At 37.1% G+C, this 17,330-nt stretch overlaps 1 protein-coding gene across 2 annotated transcripts in view; it reads left to right on the top strand.

Annotated features, from left to right (window-relative positions):
* The window catches only part of LOC111147542 (mannosidase alpha class 1A member 1), a 189,174-nt gene that overhangs the window by 39,398 nt on the left and 132,446 nt on the right, over positions 1 to 17,330 (top strand). Inside the window, exons 2-3 of one of the 2 annotated variants that reach the window (XM_022503631.1) lie at positions 1,856 to 1,952; positions 4,366 to 4,481. In XM_022503631.1, coding sequence (XP_022359339.1) covers positions 1,856 to 1,952; positions 4,366 to 4,481 — 213 coding nt within the window. Of the gene's footprint in view, positions 1 to 1,855; positions 1,960 to 4,365; positions 4,482 to 17,330 lie in introns of both variants that reach the window. The other variant, XM_022503632.1, reaches the window with a different exon arrangement.

Below are 17,330 nucleotides of genomic sequence, written 5' to 3'. Positions count from 1 at the left end.
AAATAATCCTCATATTTGTATGGAACTACAAAAGACCCCATATAGCTAGAGGAATGTTGAAAAAGAAAACCAAAGCTGGTGGCATCACAATGGCAAACTTCAAGCTATATTACAAAGCTGTAATCATCAAGACTGTATGGTATTGGCACAAAAACAGACACGTAGATCAATGGAACAGAATAGAGAACCTATAAATGAACCCTCAACTCTATGGTCAACTAATCATTGACAAAGCAGGAAAGAATATCCAATGGAAAAAAGAACAGTGCCTTCAATAAATGGTGCTAGGAAAATTGGACAGCCACATGCAGAAGAATGAAACTGGACCATTTTCTTACACCACACACAAAGATAAACTCAAAATGGATGAAGGACCTAAATGTGAGATAGGAATCCATCAAAATCTTTGAGAACACAGGCAGCAACCTCTTTGACCTTGGCTGTAGCAACTTCTTGCTAGACAGGTCTCCAAAGGCAAGGGAAACGAAAACAAAAATGAACTTGGGACTTCATCAAGATAAAAAGCTTTTGAACAGCAAAGGAAACAGTCAACAAAACTAAAAGGCAACCTATGGAATGGAAGAAGATATTTGAAAATGACTATCAGATAAAGGACTAGTATCCAGGATCTGTAAGGAACTTATCAAATTCAATATCCAAAAAACAGATAATCCAGTCAAGAAATGGGCAGAAGACTTGAACAAACATTTTACCAAAGAAGACATCCTCATGGCCAACAGATACATGAAAAAATGCTCCACATCATTTTGTATCAGGGAAATACAAATCAAAACCACAATGAGATACTACCATACACTGGTCAGAATGGCTAAAATTAATAAGTCAGGAAACAACAGGTGTTAGCAAGAATGCAGAGAAAGGGAAACCCTCTTAACACTGTTGGAGGAAGTGCAAGCTGGTACAGCCACTCTGGAAAATAGTGTGGAGTTTCCTCAAGAAGTTAAAAATAGAGCTACAATATGACCCAGCAATGCACTAGTAGGTATTTACCCCAAAGATACAAACATAGTGATCTGAAGGGGCACATGCACCCCAATGTTCATAGCAGCAATGTCCACAATAGCTAGTCTGTGAAAGGCCTGAGATGTCCATTGACAGATGAATGGATAAAGAAGATGTGGTATATGTGTATGTGTGTCTGTATGTGTGTGTACACACATACACAATGGAATATTACTCAGCTATTAGAAAGGATGAATAGTTACCATTTACATTGATGTGGATAGAACTAGAGGGTATTATGATGAGCAAAATAAGTCAATCAGAGAAAGACAATTATCATACAGTTTCACTTATATGTGGAATATAAGAAACAGCACAGAGGATCATAAGCGAAGGGAGGGAAAACTGAATGGGAAGAAATCAGAGAGGGAGAAAAATCATGAGACTCTTAACTATAGGAAACAAACTGAAGGTTACTGGAGAGGAGGGGAATGGGGGGAGGGGGTAATTGGGTGATGGGCAATAAGGAGGGCATGTGATATGATGAGAACTGGGTGTTATATGCAACTGACAAATTCTTGAACTCTGAAACTGAAACTGAAATTATTGAAACATCTGAAACTAATGATGTATTATATGTTGGCTAATTGAATTTAAATAAAAAATGATATGTACTCTTAAAGAAATCTCCTTTTGGAAATATAAAAAGGCAATGTGTATATGTGTGTGCTAGTTTATTCATACCACTGTCACCCTTTTAAGTCATCATCATCCTTTTAATTAAGTAGTGAGTTTTAAGACTTTAACCTTTAGGTCTTTCATATATGATCTATTTTTCAGCAAAAACCTCTCAAATTCAAATTATAATCCTGTTTTCATTTTCTTTTCTCAGATGATGAAACATGCTTGGAATAATTATAAACGGTATGCCTGGGGATTAAATGAACTGAAACCTATATCAAAAGAAGGCCATTCGAGCAGTTTGTTTGGTGAGTAGTATGTGCTTTGGTTTCTTAATGACAGTAACTTTTCTCCAGTTGACAGAACTTGTAGGTGGTGACGTTGATAGTGCCCCTTCCACCTTGTTGTGAGGAAACGTGCATACCTGATAGGAGTTACCTGCAAGGACTGTGCATAATGTGTCCTTCCAACAGAGCACTCTACGTTAGAATCACTTTCATCCCTTGAAAAAAATACTAATGCCTGGAGACACTTCCAAAGATTCTCATTTAATGGTTGTAGGTACAGCATCATGAGTTTTAGCTCCAGGGGTGAGACCCAGCAGAGGAACCTTTGGTCAGCGGCATTCACTGGTTCCTGTCAAGTAAAAGTAGTGTCTTTATTGATAAGCTGGTCAAGGCAGCCTGCCATGGTGAGCTTCACTGTATCTTGGTGACTCTTAGCTTTAGCTCTGGGTTTCTCCTGTTTGTGCCATGGAACAGAAAGTGGGAGTGGATTAGGTCAGTTATTTCAACTTCCATTTATCGAATTTGGCATGCTTTATTGTATTTGGTCCTCACAGCATCCCTCATTGATTGGTACTGGGGGTGTTAATAACATTCCCACTGAGGAGGTGAGGAAGCTAGTTAACCAAAATGTTGGGTTCCTTGGGTCACAGAGGTACCCAGGGCCCTTCTTATCCCACTGGATTCTTTTTTAACAGGCATAGTTTTGCCTATAAGTAACAGGATGAAGGGAATAGAGTCTTATTCTGAGACTTCTTAATTCCCCATAGAAAATGTGACTTATTATACTTATTATACTGTGACTTAAGGTGTTAAATAGTATCAAGTCATATAACAAACAACGGTATCAACTGACACTTACGTGCCAAGTGCCATTTATGTGATGTCTCATTTAACCTCATTATTATACACATTTTAGAGATGAGAAAAATGCAGCTCAGAATAGCTTGCCTCATATTAGCCACGTACTAACTGACTGAGCTGAGGCCAGAACCCAGGTGTGGCTAAGGTGAGAGCCTGTGGTCCTAATCACCACACTATGCTTTTCCATTTATTCAGGATCTTCGTACGTTTGGCTCTCCTTCTAGCACTGCTGTTAATCAACACAATACAAGTCTTTGCAGATTTCCTGCCTCGTGCAGAAGACCTGTGTGTAAATAGTGAGTTGTCAAAGCATTAGATGGTTCAGTAGATATTCATCTCAACTGCAGATATTCATATGAAGTGGGAACCCAGGTAGGGAGAAGGGAATTGTAAGAACAGTTAGGAAGAGCTGGCAAAGTGGCAAAAAGACTGGTGGGCCTATTACAGGGACACAGTTTAGAAATGAAGAGAGCCCAAACCTGGAGTAGTGGCAGCAGAAGTGATTTCAGATGTTTTTATAAAGTAGTATTTTCAGTAACATAGGTGATGAGATGTGGGAATTGAAGACAAATTGAGAAGTTTCATGCAGAGTCAGAGGCCTCTATTTCTTTCATTATTTACCATCACTTTTTAAAATCTAATTCTATTTTTGCTTTTATCCCTATGAAAGTTGCCTGTATCATTAATAAATCGGTCTTGAAGGGGCGGGGTGTGGGAGGTTGGGGGAACAAGGTGGTGGGTATTAGGGAGGGCATGGAGCACTGGGTGTGGTGTAAAAACAATGAATACTATTACGCTGAAAAGAAATTAAAAAAATCAGTTTTGTGTAAATTTTTCATAATCTTTATCAAAGAGATTATTTGGTTCTCTGTTCATATGTTGGTGAATTTTTAAATTATTATTAAGCATTGAGACAAATGGAATGTGCAGATGAAGAAGACATGACTTCTCCAGTCTGAGAAATTTTACAGACTAAAAGAGATGCACATAAGTATTTATAATGGAAGACAGAAAGCGATGAGTGTAAGACCAGTGTAAAGTCTTCACGTCAAGGCAGTTTGGAGGAAATGAATCGTAGAGTTGAGATGGGCTGGATGGGTGGGAGGGAAGGTTAGGATCAGTCAAGCTTTCAAAGGGGGGTGAATTCCATTTTTGAATAATGGCTTTTTAGAGCTCTCATAATTTTAGATCTAATTATATTTAAAAGTTTTTCACAGGTTCACTTGGATGTTGATTACATTAAAATTAATACATGCATTGCTCCATTGTTTCACATCTATTTTTTTTCTTGCTAGAGAATGCAGCCACAACTGAAATTTCTAAGAGATATTTTCTACTACTCAGAAGAAACTTTAAAGATTAGTGTATCAGTCCACAGCCTGTGATAATTATTAGTTGGGTTTTAATGCAGCTTTTAAATTTTCTTTCAGTGAAAGAATTTTAGACTTTGTTTAGTATTACTGTTTATTAACAAATTCAGTTTATCCTCTGCCTGTCCCTTTCCAAGTATGGTCAATTTGCTTGTATGTCTGTCAAATATTTTAATCAATAAATATTTTTCTGATATTTTCAGGTAGTATTAAAGGAGCAACAATAGTAGATGCCTTGGATACACTTTTTATAATGGAAATGAAAGATGAATTTGAAGAGGCAAAATCATGGGTTGAAGAAAATCTAGATTTTAATGTGGTGAGTTAAAAGTTGCCAATTCAGTTCTTAAATCTCAGCCTAACATGGAGAAACTTGTTGTGGGGCCAATTATTGTGTTATATGACCTAGCAGAAACAAATAATGCAATTTTAAATAGCACCACACCGTATTCTTGCCCTCCATTACTACATAAGTACGTCTTTATTTTTTTGCAAATTCAGAGTAAGGAAAAAGAAATTAAAAAATTTACTGAGACCTTCATGTGCCAAATGTTCATGTTCAAGTCCCACAATCATCCTATGAGATGGGCCTTGTTTTCCTCCTGCACAATTTAGAAACAGGAGCTCCAGAGCCTTACCCAGAGCACAGCTAGTAGCATGTCAGGGCCATGAGACCATGTGGCTCCACAGGTCCTGTTTTGCACTATGCCATGATGTTGTTCTGATTTTGTTCAGTGGAACACTGGGTACCTGATGATGAGCTACATTTCAACAGAAGACCACAGAGAAATTAAGATAGAGAAGCTTATTACTCACAGGTCCTGAGGAAGTACACAGCAGCCTCCAGGGGCTACACAAAGACGTTGAGGCAGAGGACAGACAGGACCTGGGGCACATGCCCTTCTTAGGGTGGCTATAGGCCTGTGGGGTCCTAGGCTAAGGCCAAAATGGTCAAATCAAACCAAAAAGAGCTAGGTTTTGGTGAGTGCCACAGGGGTCTTTTCTAAGGAGTGCACAAGGGAAAGGCCCTGGGGGGTGAGGGACTCTTGGTCACAAGGGTGACTGGGGGAGTCATATCAGGGACTAGAATTTGCTTGTGCTTCTGTGGGCTGTTCTCCAGTGCTGCGCTTGCGTGAGGGAGAGGCGAGCACTGTCAGAGGTCCCCCACAGGCCACTTGAAGGCTGAGGCAGCAATACCGTGGTGATTCCCCAGTAAACAGCATCCATGTGCACACATAAACAGCTTCAACCTTTGTTCACTGTATACCCCCATCTGTATACAATCCTGTCACTATGTATTTGAAATCTTTTAAAAATCTTTGTATGTGTACTATCATTCTTAGCAAATACTTCAAAACCCATTATATACCAAGGAAAAGGTTCAGAATTAAGGAGAATGAACACTTGCCGTACTTCTTAATAATTCTGATCTGGGAGGACAACATCATGTCAGAGTGACTCTAATTCCATAGTCACTCTTTTACCTCACATAATGAGGCTGACCAAAAAACTTGTTTTAAGAAAAGGAAGAGTGTTGACCCGGCTGTTTTTTTAGTCATTCGTTAATTTTGCATTATTGGTATTATTTTTAATGTGAGATTGTTTCACAGAAAGCACTGTAAGCCTCTTGTCCATCTGGTATGTATCCGATAATATCTGTAAATCCCCATAACCAGGTACAAACAGCATGCTGTATGTTGAGAATGGACAAAGAAAGAGTGTTTCCCTGTCAACACCCCCACTTTGTGGAGCTCTTATCTCCCACAGACCCAGTGAGGACACCAGTGTCAGAATATTAAACATCAGTAAAACTAAATCTTTTTCCAAACCCTTTGCATTAAAAACCTGTGTAAATTAAAATTTCATGTATTTGGTCCCAACCGTCTTATTAATTGCCTTATGTGCCCCATTTTGGAGATCACTGCTTTAAAGGACAATTAGATAAGTCTGTGTTTAATCTGCCTTATAATTGAATTGAGAATATAAAGAAGACATATTCCAATATAAAGGGACCTTGGAGATCAATGTGTTCAGCTCTTTCATTTTAAAGATGAGAAAACAGACCCAGGTTGCTGGTGATTTGCTCAAGGTTCCACAGCTATTTGATTGGAATGACTTGTGGTAGCTCTAATGTTGTCAATGGAATGGAATATGAAAAATTAAAACAGTGAAAAAAGAAATTCTGTTTCTTTTTGAGGGTTCGTTGTCTCTTATTATTATGTCTGTCCCACATTGTTTTTTATAAGTAAATTCAGCCACCTACCTTTATATAGGGTTTGTCTTCAGCTATCTGTGGGAGAGAAAATAGGTAGTGTGTTCCCTCCCCACAGCCTTTTCAAGAAAGGTTGAGGGAATAGGCACTGGATTCCTCCAAAATAAAATAACTTTTTTTTCTACTGTTACAGTATTCTGTTTGTTTCTTTGTTTCTCTAATTCAAGTACAATCAACATAATGTTATATTAGTTTTGGATCTTCAATATAGTGATTCAACAATTCTTTTTTTTTTTTTTTAAAGATTTTATTTATTTATTTGACAGAGAGAAATCACAAGTAAGCAGAGAGGCAGGCAGAGAGAGAGGAGGAAGCAGGCTCCCTGCTGAGCAGAAAGCCCGATGTGGGGCTCAAACCCAGGACTTGGGATCATGACCCGAGCCGAAGGCAGCGGCTTAACCCACTGAGCCACCCAGGCACCCCCGTGATTCAACAATTCTATATATTTCTCAGTGCTAATCAATATAAGTAATATTCTTTTTCTTTTTTTTTAAGATTTTATTTATTTATTTGACAGACAGAGATCACAAGTAGGCAGAGAGGCAGGCAGAGAGAGGAGGAAGCAGATTCCCTGCTGGGCAGAGAGCCCGATGTGGGGCTCGGTCCCAGGACCCTGGGATCATGACCTGAGCCGAACAGAGGCTTTAACCCACTGAGCCACCCAGGCACCCTGATAAGTAATACTCTTAATCCCCTTTACTATTTCATCCCTCCAACCCCTTACCTTATATTAACACAGTTCTCTGTATTGAAGAGTCTGGTTTTGGGGGCTTTTTTCTTTTCTCTTGGCTTCTTTTTTCTTTCTTTTGTTTCTTAAATTTCCACATATGAATGAGATCATATGGTATTTGGCTTCCTTGGACTGACTTATTGCACTTAGCATTTTACCCTGTAAGTCTATCCATGTTGTTGCAGATGGCAAAATATTATTTTTTTATGACTGGGTAATATTCCAAGTGTATATATCACATCTTATTCATCTGTTCATCTATCGATGGTCACTTGGGTTGTTTCCATATCTTGGCTATTGTAACTATTGCGGCAGTAAATACCTCCTTAATACCCATCACCCAGGTACCCCATCCCCCCATGCCCCTCCCTTCTGCAACCCTCAGTTTGTTTCCCGGAGTTCATAGTCTCTTATGGTTTGTCTCCCTCTCTGATTTCTTCCCCTTTAGTTTTCCCTTCCTCGCATATATCTTTTCAAATCAGTCTTATCATTTTCTTTGGGTGAATACCCACTAGTGGAATATGGGATCATATGGTAATTCTATTTTTAAGTTTTAGAGGAACCTTCATACTATTTCCTATAGCGTCTGCACCAATTTGCATTTCCACTGACGGTGCGCAAGTGTTCCTTTTTCTCCACATCCTCACCAACACTTGTTATTTCTTGTGCATTAAGGTGATATCTCATGTGATTTTAATTTCCATTTCCCTGGTGACGAGTGATGTTGAACATCTTTCGTATGTCTGTTAGCCAGCTGTATGTCTTTTTTGAAAAAATGTCTATTCGGGGTCTCTGCCCATTTTTTAATCAGATTGCTTTTTTGGTCTTAAATTGTAAAAGTTCTTTATATATTTTGGATGTTAACCCCTTATCAGATATGTCATTTGCAAATATCTTCTTCCATTCAGTAGGTTGCCTTTTCATTTTGTTAATGGTTTCCTTTGCTAGGCAGAAGTTTTTTACTTTGGTATAGTTCTAATCTTTTCACTTTGCTTTTGTCTCTTGTCTGAGGGAATGTTTCTACAGCCAGTGTCAAAGAAATTACTGCCTATGTTTTTCTTCTAGGAATTTTATGGTTTCAGGTCTCACATATAGATATGTAATCCACTTTGAGTTTATTTTTGCATGTGGTCTAAGAAAGTGGTATAGTTTCATTCTTTTGCATGTAGCTGTCCAGTTTTCTCAGCATCATATGTTGAAGTGACTGTCTTTTCTCCATTGCATATTCTTGCTCATTATAGATTAATTGACCAAATAAGCATGTGTCTATTTCTAGGCTCTCTATTGTTCTTTTGATCTTTGTGTCTATTTTTATGCCAGTACCATGCTGTTTTGATTGCCACAGCTTTGTTGTCTACCTTGAAATTTGGGATTCTGATGCCGCCAACTTTGTTCTTTTTCTGGATTGCTTTGGCTATTTGTGGGCCTTTGTGATTCCATAAAAATTTTAGGGTTATTTGTGTTAGTTCTGTGAAAAATGTTGATATTTTGATAGGGAATGCATTTAATCTATGATTGTTTTGGGTGGTATAGACATTTTAGTCATATTGGCTCTCCTAGTCCATGAGCCTAGAATATCTTTCCATTTGTTTGTGTCATCTCCAGTTTCTTTCACTATTGTTTTAGTTTTACAGAATACTCCTCCTTGGTTAAGTTTATTCCTAGGTATTTTATTACTTTTGGTGCTGTTGTAAATGGGATTGTTTTCTTAATTTCTCTTTCTGCTGCTTCCTTGTTAATGTATAGAAATGCAACAGATTTCTCTATATTAATTTGTATCCTGCATCCTTACTTAACTCATTTATCTAAAATTGAATGATTGAGGACAGGAAAGTAGATGTTAATGCTACTAGACCTGAATAGTATCCAGGTCCCTAGTTTGATAATTAAAGAATTGCTTAATGATGTACTGTATGGTGACTAACATAACATAAAAAAAGAAAAAAAAAGAATTGCTTCCCCAAACCTCACCAAATATTGCAGCAGTTCTTTGCTTTCATGACCAGCAGTAGTCTGAGAATTTTGGAATCATTTATTAAAAAGAACTAAGGACAAAGGCCTCTCAAGCTAACAGACAAGGTACCAGAAGACAGTTGGCTGACCTTAGCCCACTACCAGGAGACATGAATGTGTTCTGTGGACCGTGGAGACCCGTGAGGAAGCAGAGGGAAACTAATAGGGGATATCAGACTGTGGAAAAGAGCCAGTTTTTTTGCTTCCTTACTTGTAAGATAAAGCAATTGGACTATTGTTAAGTTATTGCTAAGCTACGGACTTTTAATGTTGTTTATTTAAAATTGTATTTTTATTTTTTAATAAGATTTTTATCCAATTAATTGATAGACTTATATAAAATACCATTTTAGAACTCCTATTGGTAATCTTGGTCTGTAGCTTTCAAAATGTACTTTGAAAAATATAGCCACAGGTCTCAAATTTCTGTTTATTCTAATACCATTGCTAATGTGAGAGGTCTTCAAATGTATTTGTTATAGTTCTCTCTTTGGGTATTGTCATATTTTCCTTTAAACAAAAGTTCATCAATAACATTTAAGTGATAGTACTTTTTATATTAAAATTAGTGAATAAAGGCAGCAGCTCTTTCTGCCCATGGGTCTTGTCCCTCTGCTTTAATAAAATCACTTTTTTGCACCAAAAAAATAAATAAATAAATATTTTTAAAAAATAAAATTAGTAAATAAAATTCAGGAAAGCTATATTGTTTTACTCTCCTAATTATTATTTTATAAAGTTCCTCAGCTAGGAGTTTTGTAGTTGATTCTAATATGTCTTATATGAGAATTTGTTTTATATTCACTCAATTTACCCAGAGATTCAGTTGACTATATCAACAATTATGCAGTTTTCTTTCTGAAACACAAACTTTTTCCATTTATCTGATGGGCAGAGAGTTTGAAAAGCTTAAGCAAAGAGAGAAAATTTGTTTTATTTTTAGGGATGACATGCAATATTATTCCAGCATGGATAAAATATTGCTTGTTTTTTGTTTTGTTTTTAAGATTTTATTTATTTATTTGACAGAAAGAGAGATCACAAGTAGGCAGAGAAGCAGGGAGAAACAGGCTCCCTGCTGAGCAGAGAACCAGATGCGGGGCTCGATCCCAGGACCCTGAGATCATGATCTGATTGGAGCTGAAGGCAGAGGTTTAACTCATTGAGCCACCGAAGCGCTCCATTGCTTGTTTTTAAATTAATATTTTTTCCTGATAAAGTATTATAATTGACGATGTGAGAGTATTACAGAAAAAGTTAAAGCATCCAAATTTATTACAAGGGAAAATAAGAAGGAAACTGAAACAAGAACACTGCATTTGAGAGTTGGTTTATCCTGTGGTGCTCCTGAGTATAAACCAATCTTTCAATCAAAAATAAATTTCTTTGTATGTGAAATATTCAATTTGCATCACTTAAAGGTGTAAAGTAAATGTTTTTTATTGGTTTATACGGTCATTAACTAAAATTCATTTTCTTTAATTAAGGCATAGCAAGTTGATTTAATTTGCATACTTGGTAGCACAAAGGTCAAATGGCTTTAATAACTGGCTTAAAATAAATCACTGGGATAATATGTAGGAGCAAGAGTTTCCCAGGTGGAGCTTTGTATTCCATTCAGGTATCTGTAGGGCACATGGGTCTGGACAGACCTCAATTGGTAGACTCCTATGGGTGAGTTTTATGGTTTTAATTCAAAGTAATCCTTAAAGAATCTAAAATTCTTGGTTACTCATTATTCATTATTCCATTCATGTATTATTTACCAAATACCCTTTAAGTGTCAATTACTTACCCTCATGTCACTTACAGTCTAGAAGGAAAAATAGAATAGATAGCTGGGGCCAGGTTCTCTTAGGAAGGAGGAAAGGAAAGAGGAAACCACCATTTAAAGAGTATGGCGACATGCCAGGTATTATGCTAGATGATTTTTTTCCCCATAGGCTATCTTGTTTAGTGTTTGTGACAACCATACAGGGTAAGTGGTATTTTCTTTGTCTTTATAGATGAAAAGGTGGTTAATTAATCTGCCCCAAATCATGCAGCAAGTAAGAGCTATCAGTGAACGATGTCTAACTCAGTGACCCTGTTTTTATTGGAGAGGAAATACAAAGAGTTGAGAAATACATAGGCAGCCAGAGAATGAGTCCTCTTAATCTTAATATCATAGCCCTCATTAGAGTGCATTTTTCCATAGGTATTCAATAAATTCTAATTAAAATGAATGAGAAGTAAAGCTGTCTTGTCCTATTTCCAAAGAAACTATGCTAGACTCAACTAGAAGACAAGCTGAAAAGGTGCGCAAGTAACTGGACTGTATCATATTTTGAAGTAGTTGGAGATGATCTGGAGTTCAGGTGCAGTCGAGGCACTTGTTTTTATCTAGCCTACTTCCAGAAAGGATTTGTGGTGTCTCCTGGTACAGGGAAATCATTCACGTAGGGACAAATGATCAAGAGTTTCATATTTGGGCATTTCTGAATTCAGCTCTGTGCTTCCTATTCTTTACTGTCACCTCAAAGAAGTATTGATTACCTACATCCTTGGATGGGAACTATTGAAAACTGTCGTCAGTATGAATTTTATAGAATATGTAGAAATTTTCTTGAGATAACAACTTCTTGTATAAAACCTCAGTGAAAGCCAAAGTTATATTAAAATTACTATTAAAAAGCATTTTTCTTCATTGAGGTGAAGTGAAACCTCTGTATGAGAGGCCGAGCTTTGAGAATGACAAAGCTTAGATGATTAGCCTATTCCCAATGCTTACCTAGCAACACATTGAGATGGTGGTCTTTGATAAGCCACCTGGGTTGTACCTTTGACTGTAATGAATACTCTGTGTTTAAGATAACAGAGACACTGGTAGCAAAAGTAACTTTATCTCTTTGCCCCTTTGTATTTGAAGTATAGTTGACATACAATGTTACATTAGTTTCAAGTATACAATACAGTGATTTCACAATTCCATTCATTATGCAATGGTTACAACATAAAAATAGGCACCTTCTGTCACCATACAGCGTTATTACAATATTAGTGACTATATTCTCTATGCTGTACTTTTCATTCCTGTGACTTATTTATTTTATAACTGGAAGCTTATGCTTTTTAATACCCTTCACCTATTTCCCCCGCCCCCCCTCACCTCTGGCAACAACCAGATTATTCTCAGTATTTATGAATCTGTTTCTGTTTTTGTTTGTTCATTTGTTCTGTCTTTTAGATTCCACATATAAATGAAATCATATTGTATTTGTAAAGATTTATGGTATTTATCTGACTTATTTTGCTTCATCATACCTTCTAGGTCCATTCATGTCACAAATGGCAAGGTTTTATACTTTTGCATATGGCCGAGTAGTATTCGTGTGTGTGTGTGTGCGCGCGCATGTGTGCGTGCGCACATGCGTACGCATACCATGTATCATTTTGGATTAGTTGTTTTCATTTTCTTTCAGTAAATACCCAAAAGTGGAAATACTGGATCGTATGGTATTTTGTTTTTAATTTTTTTGAGGAACCTCTCCATACTATTTTCCTCAATGGCTGCACCAATTTATATTCCCACCAAAAGTTTAAGGATCCAGACTGTTCTTTTATCCAGATAGAATGCCACCGTTTTTCAGGAAAATAAGTTGTAAGATTCCCTGTTGGAAGGATGTAAATAAATTGACCTCAAAAAGCAATTTGTGATCTTCTCAAATGCCTGGATGAGTACTTGACTTAGGTCCAAAGTTCTATGCCACAGACCATGAAAGAAGCGACTTTTATCTTAGTATTTGCCTTGGTCTGTTTTAGAGCAACATTATATCCTTACGGGTGCAGATAAGTTCATTATCTTGTTGAACAGAGTCATTCAGTATTTTCTATCTGAATGTTAATCAGTGCCTGCCAAGGGTGATGATTTGCATTTTGACTTTAAAAAGATACTGAGCTGGTCTCTCTGACAGTAATTAGTGATAGATTGGATTGCTACTTGAGGGTTCTTCTGGGCCTACATAGTAAAACCAGCCTATTCACATAGACAAGATGGTTATTTGCCTGTCTTTGTGGCCTAAGGAACTTGGACTTTGTTCATCTTAAGAGGTATATCTACTTAAGATGAAACTAAAAGCTGGTAGGACATATGTTACACTAAATTACATTGTTTAATGTTGCGATTTAATCTGTTAAAAGGATTTTATGCTTTTAATCCTCGAAATACTAATATAACATGCACTTTGAAATACTATTTATAAATAAAGGTGTCTACTGAGCTTCAACACAGGTAAGGTGTATAGGCCATTAACCACTCCTAAACAATGGCTTTGAAAAGTCTCATCTGGGAATGCCTGAATGGCTCATTCAGTAAAGCATCTGAGGACTCTTCGTTTCAGCTTAGATCATGATCTCATAGCTGTGGGGTCAAGACCTGCATTGGGCCCTGGGCTCAGTGGAATGTGTTTCAGATTCTCTCTCTCCTTCATCCTACTCACTCTCTCTCTCAAATAAATAAATAAAACATATATGTTAGTAGCAGAGCCGTTATTATTAAACATAATTAGTGCATCGTTGTAGGACAGTTATTAATACTTGCTTGTTTCTCAGTTACAGTCATTGAGTAGAAAGCTGTCACGGAGTTTGGAGGAACAGCTAGCAAAGCAGTGTCTGATTTGAGGGCTCAGAGAATTCTCCTTTAAAAAAAGAAATCTAAGAATTAGGACCAAGTACTCAGAATATTATTAAAATATTTCTGAAGATAAAAGTCCTTTTCCAAGAGATCTTTTTCAATTCAGTGCAATCAGATCTGTATGCCCCTTGGAATCATAAGAATTAAGAATTCCTTAAATTTGGTATAAGTTTGATTCTAAATAATGGTAAGTCTTGCGCAAAGAAATAACACAAAATTTCTTCAGGGGAAATTTCTGCCTCTGTAGCTGCTCCATCAGAAGAAAGCTATGGCTAGGTCTATGCTATAAACTAAACTTGTTATTCTGATGGTCAGCCCCATTATTTCACTTAACTAAGATCTATTAAAATCTTTCATTTTATAGAAAATTTCAGTGAATAAATTGCCTACAAAAATACCCGATAAATATTTAACAAAATTTTCCGAGTTGTTTACAATGCTGTCTGTCTAGTGGGAGAAAGTTAATCTTTTAGGCATTTGAATTTTGAAGTGTTCACTTTCCCTCTTGCTCAGGGAGAGTTAGGTTCTTTGTGCTCATGAATCATATCAAATCTGTTGACTGAAGGAAACCTTTCCCAATAGAGATATGGAGCATAATGTTAAGGATTGGGAGAAGGAGACATATAAAATGGTTTATTGAATTAAACTCTTTTATCCATTTTAGCCGTCTTTGTTTATCTCATAATTCACATATATGTAGTAAACCAGAGACCAGAAAGAGGAGGGATAAACTTACAGAAATTATAAGTCTAAGACACCCAAGACAGTATGAGATTAGTACTGAAGCCTAAGTTTTCCATGATTTGTCATACTCACTTCTGGATTCTAGATGTGACTTTATTTATACCATATATCTTTGTACCATATATTTTACCAAATCAACCAAAATTTCCAACTTCCACTTGTTTATTGATTGTGATATTAACAAATAGGTGTATGTAGTATAGCCAGAAGCCTGGATCTTCTTCTCAAACTGACACTCGCCTATGACAGTGGACTAGCCATAGAATACATGGAGAATATTCTTGCAATGTAACCTGACTTACAGATTTAAGGAAGGAAATTTTATTTTAAAATAAACACAAGATTAAGGAGTCTGCAAAATTCACATTAACTGTTAGAAAAAAATCACAGAAGATTTTCGTGTTATAGGCTGTTTGGGGCTCTCCTTCTTGACATACTGTCCTCTCCCTGCCCTAACCCCTCTCTGTCTTTAGGCTAAGTCACTGCAGAAGTTCCAGAACATCTTAGAAGACACTGCATGAATATTGATGGGATGAATATATTCACTTTAGATGTAACAAGATTATTTTAATGGAAATCATAATCAGAAATCTGTAAAAATAACCTAAAACCCTGATTGTAGAAATTCCCTTTTGAAAATCCAGATAGCCTATAAAGTAGATCAAACCCAAAAGGAAGTTTGGTCGGGGTACTATTATTTCAAAAGAGGATTTTTAGCCATCGAGAAATAGGATTCCCATGAGGGTGAGAGCAGATGTGTCAGTTTGCATTCTAGAATTTAGAATATTAGGATTCTGGAGTTTCTGATTTTCCAGTAACCCCTGTGGAAATAAGCTAAGCTAGACCTTAGTTTATTGAGGCTGAGTTACTGTGTAGTGGGTAATGGCAGCAGCTCTCCACTGAGCACTTTCTGCCACATGCCATGTGCAGTGTTTTTTATTCATGGACTCATAGTGCCTTGTAAAGAATGCCTCATCCCTTTTTACAAATGAGAAAAGAGAGGCTCAAAGAGAATAAGTGACTTGCCTGGGATCTCACACTCAGCTAGTTCCAAAAGCAGCCCTCAGTTCCAGGTCTTTCTGACTGTAGGGACTGTTTTTATGGTTTGCTGTTTCCAATATAGAAAACTAATTTGCTATGGTGGGATAATTTTTATTTTCTTAGTCCTTTTCATCTAATGATCTATAAAGAGTGACCAAAAGTGTCTAAATCTGCCTTCTGACCTATATCATAATACAGCCCAGAATATAGAAAGAGCTCTCAAATTAAGCTTTCAAAATAATTTAGATTTACCTTTGACAATGATAAGTGAAATAAGTCAAGCAGAGAAAATCAGTTATTATATGGTTTCACTTACTCGTGGAACATAAGGAATAGCATTGGAGGACATTAGAAGGAAGGAAAAAATGAAGAGGGGGAAATTGTGGAGTGGAAGATGAACCATAAGAGACTATGGACTCTGGGAAACAAACTGAGGGGTTTATTTTATTTATTTATTTTTTAAGATTTTATTTATTTGTTTGACAGAGAACACAAGTAGGCAGAGAAACAGGCAGGGGGGTGGGGGGAAGCAGGCTTCCTGCTGAGCAGAGAGCCCGATGTGGGCCTCGATCCCAGAACCCTGGGATCAGGACCTGAGCCAAAGGCATAGGCTTAACCCACTGAGCCACTCAGGCACCCCCAAACTGAGGGTTTGTTTTTTTTTAAAGATTTTTTTTTTAAGATTTTTATTTATTTATTTGACAGACAGAGATCACAAGTAGGCAGAGAGGCAGGCAGAGAGAGGGAGAAGCAGGCTCCCCTCTGAGAGAGAGCCCGAATGCAGGGCTCGATCCCAGGACCCTGGGACCATGATCTGAGCCAAAGGCAGAGGCTTTAACCCACTGAGCCACCCAGGCGCCCCTAAACTGAGGGTTTTAGAAGAGAGGGGGTAGGAAATGGGTGAGCCTGGTGATGGGTTTTAAGGAGGGCACGGACTGCATGGAGAACTGGGTGTTATTACAAACAATAAACCATGGAACACTACATCAAAAACTAATGATGTACTGTATGGTGACTAACATAACAATAAAAAAATATTAAAAAATTTTAACTTTGATGAAAAGAAGTAAAATAATGGGAATTCTAACATCATTCCAGTTTTCAAAAGGAGAAAAATATGATGATTCTTGAGTACTACTAATGGTGATATGACATTCCTGAAAAGGCTTTTAAAGGCAAGGACACAGAAATCACTGGAAAGCTGCATGGGTTCACTAACAAGCCAGATTTCCTTCTTGGACAGTCTCACCAGACTGTTAGATCCATGAAATTCAAAAGGCAAAGCAACTGACCTTGAGCATGGTACTTTGCAAGGTCATTTCTCGATATTTTACAAAGCAAGATAAACAGAATTTAGGCTCTAGAATACATTGCTGGATCAGTCACTGGTTGAATAACTATTCAATATGTGACTGATGTCTAGCTGAAGATATATTTCCGATCGTATTTGACATGTCTCAGTCTTCTATCTTGCAATAATTTTTATCAGATGTCTATATAAAAGTCCTGATTATCCAAAATTTTCATAGGAAGAAGAGAATGCATCTCTGATGAACCCATAGCCAGAATCAGAATATAAAATTACTTTAATGGGCTTTAGTAGGAAGAAATGTGGAGGACTGTTCTCAGGTTTGAAAACTGAAAAACAGGGGTGTCTGGGTGGCTCAGTCAGTTGAGCAGCTGCCTTCAGCTCAGG

Source organism: Enhydra lutris, unplaced genomic scaffold (genome assembly GCF_002288905.1).
Source record: "Enhydra lutris kenyoni isolate GAN:26980312 unplaced genomic scaffold, ASM228890v2 scaffoldscaffold17, whole genome shotgun sequence".
NCBI classification, from domain to species: domain Eukaryota; kingdom Metazoa; phylum Chordata; class Mammalia; order Carnivora; family Mustelidae; genus Enhydra; species Enhydra lutris.
Note: the sequence above shows the minus strand (reverse complement) of the source record. Positions and strands in the feature narration are given on the sequence as shown.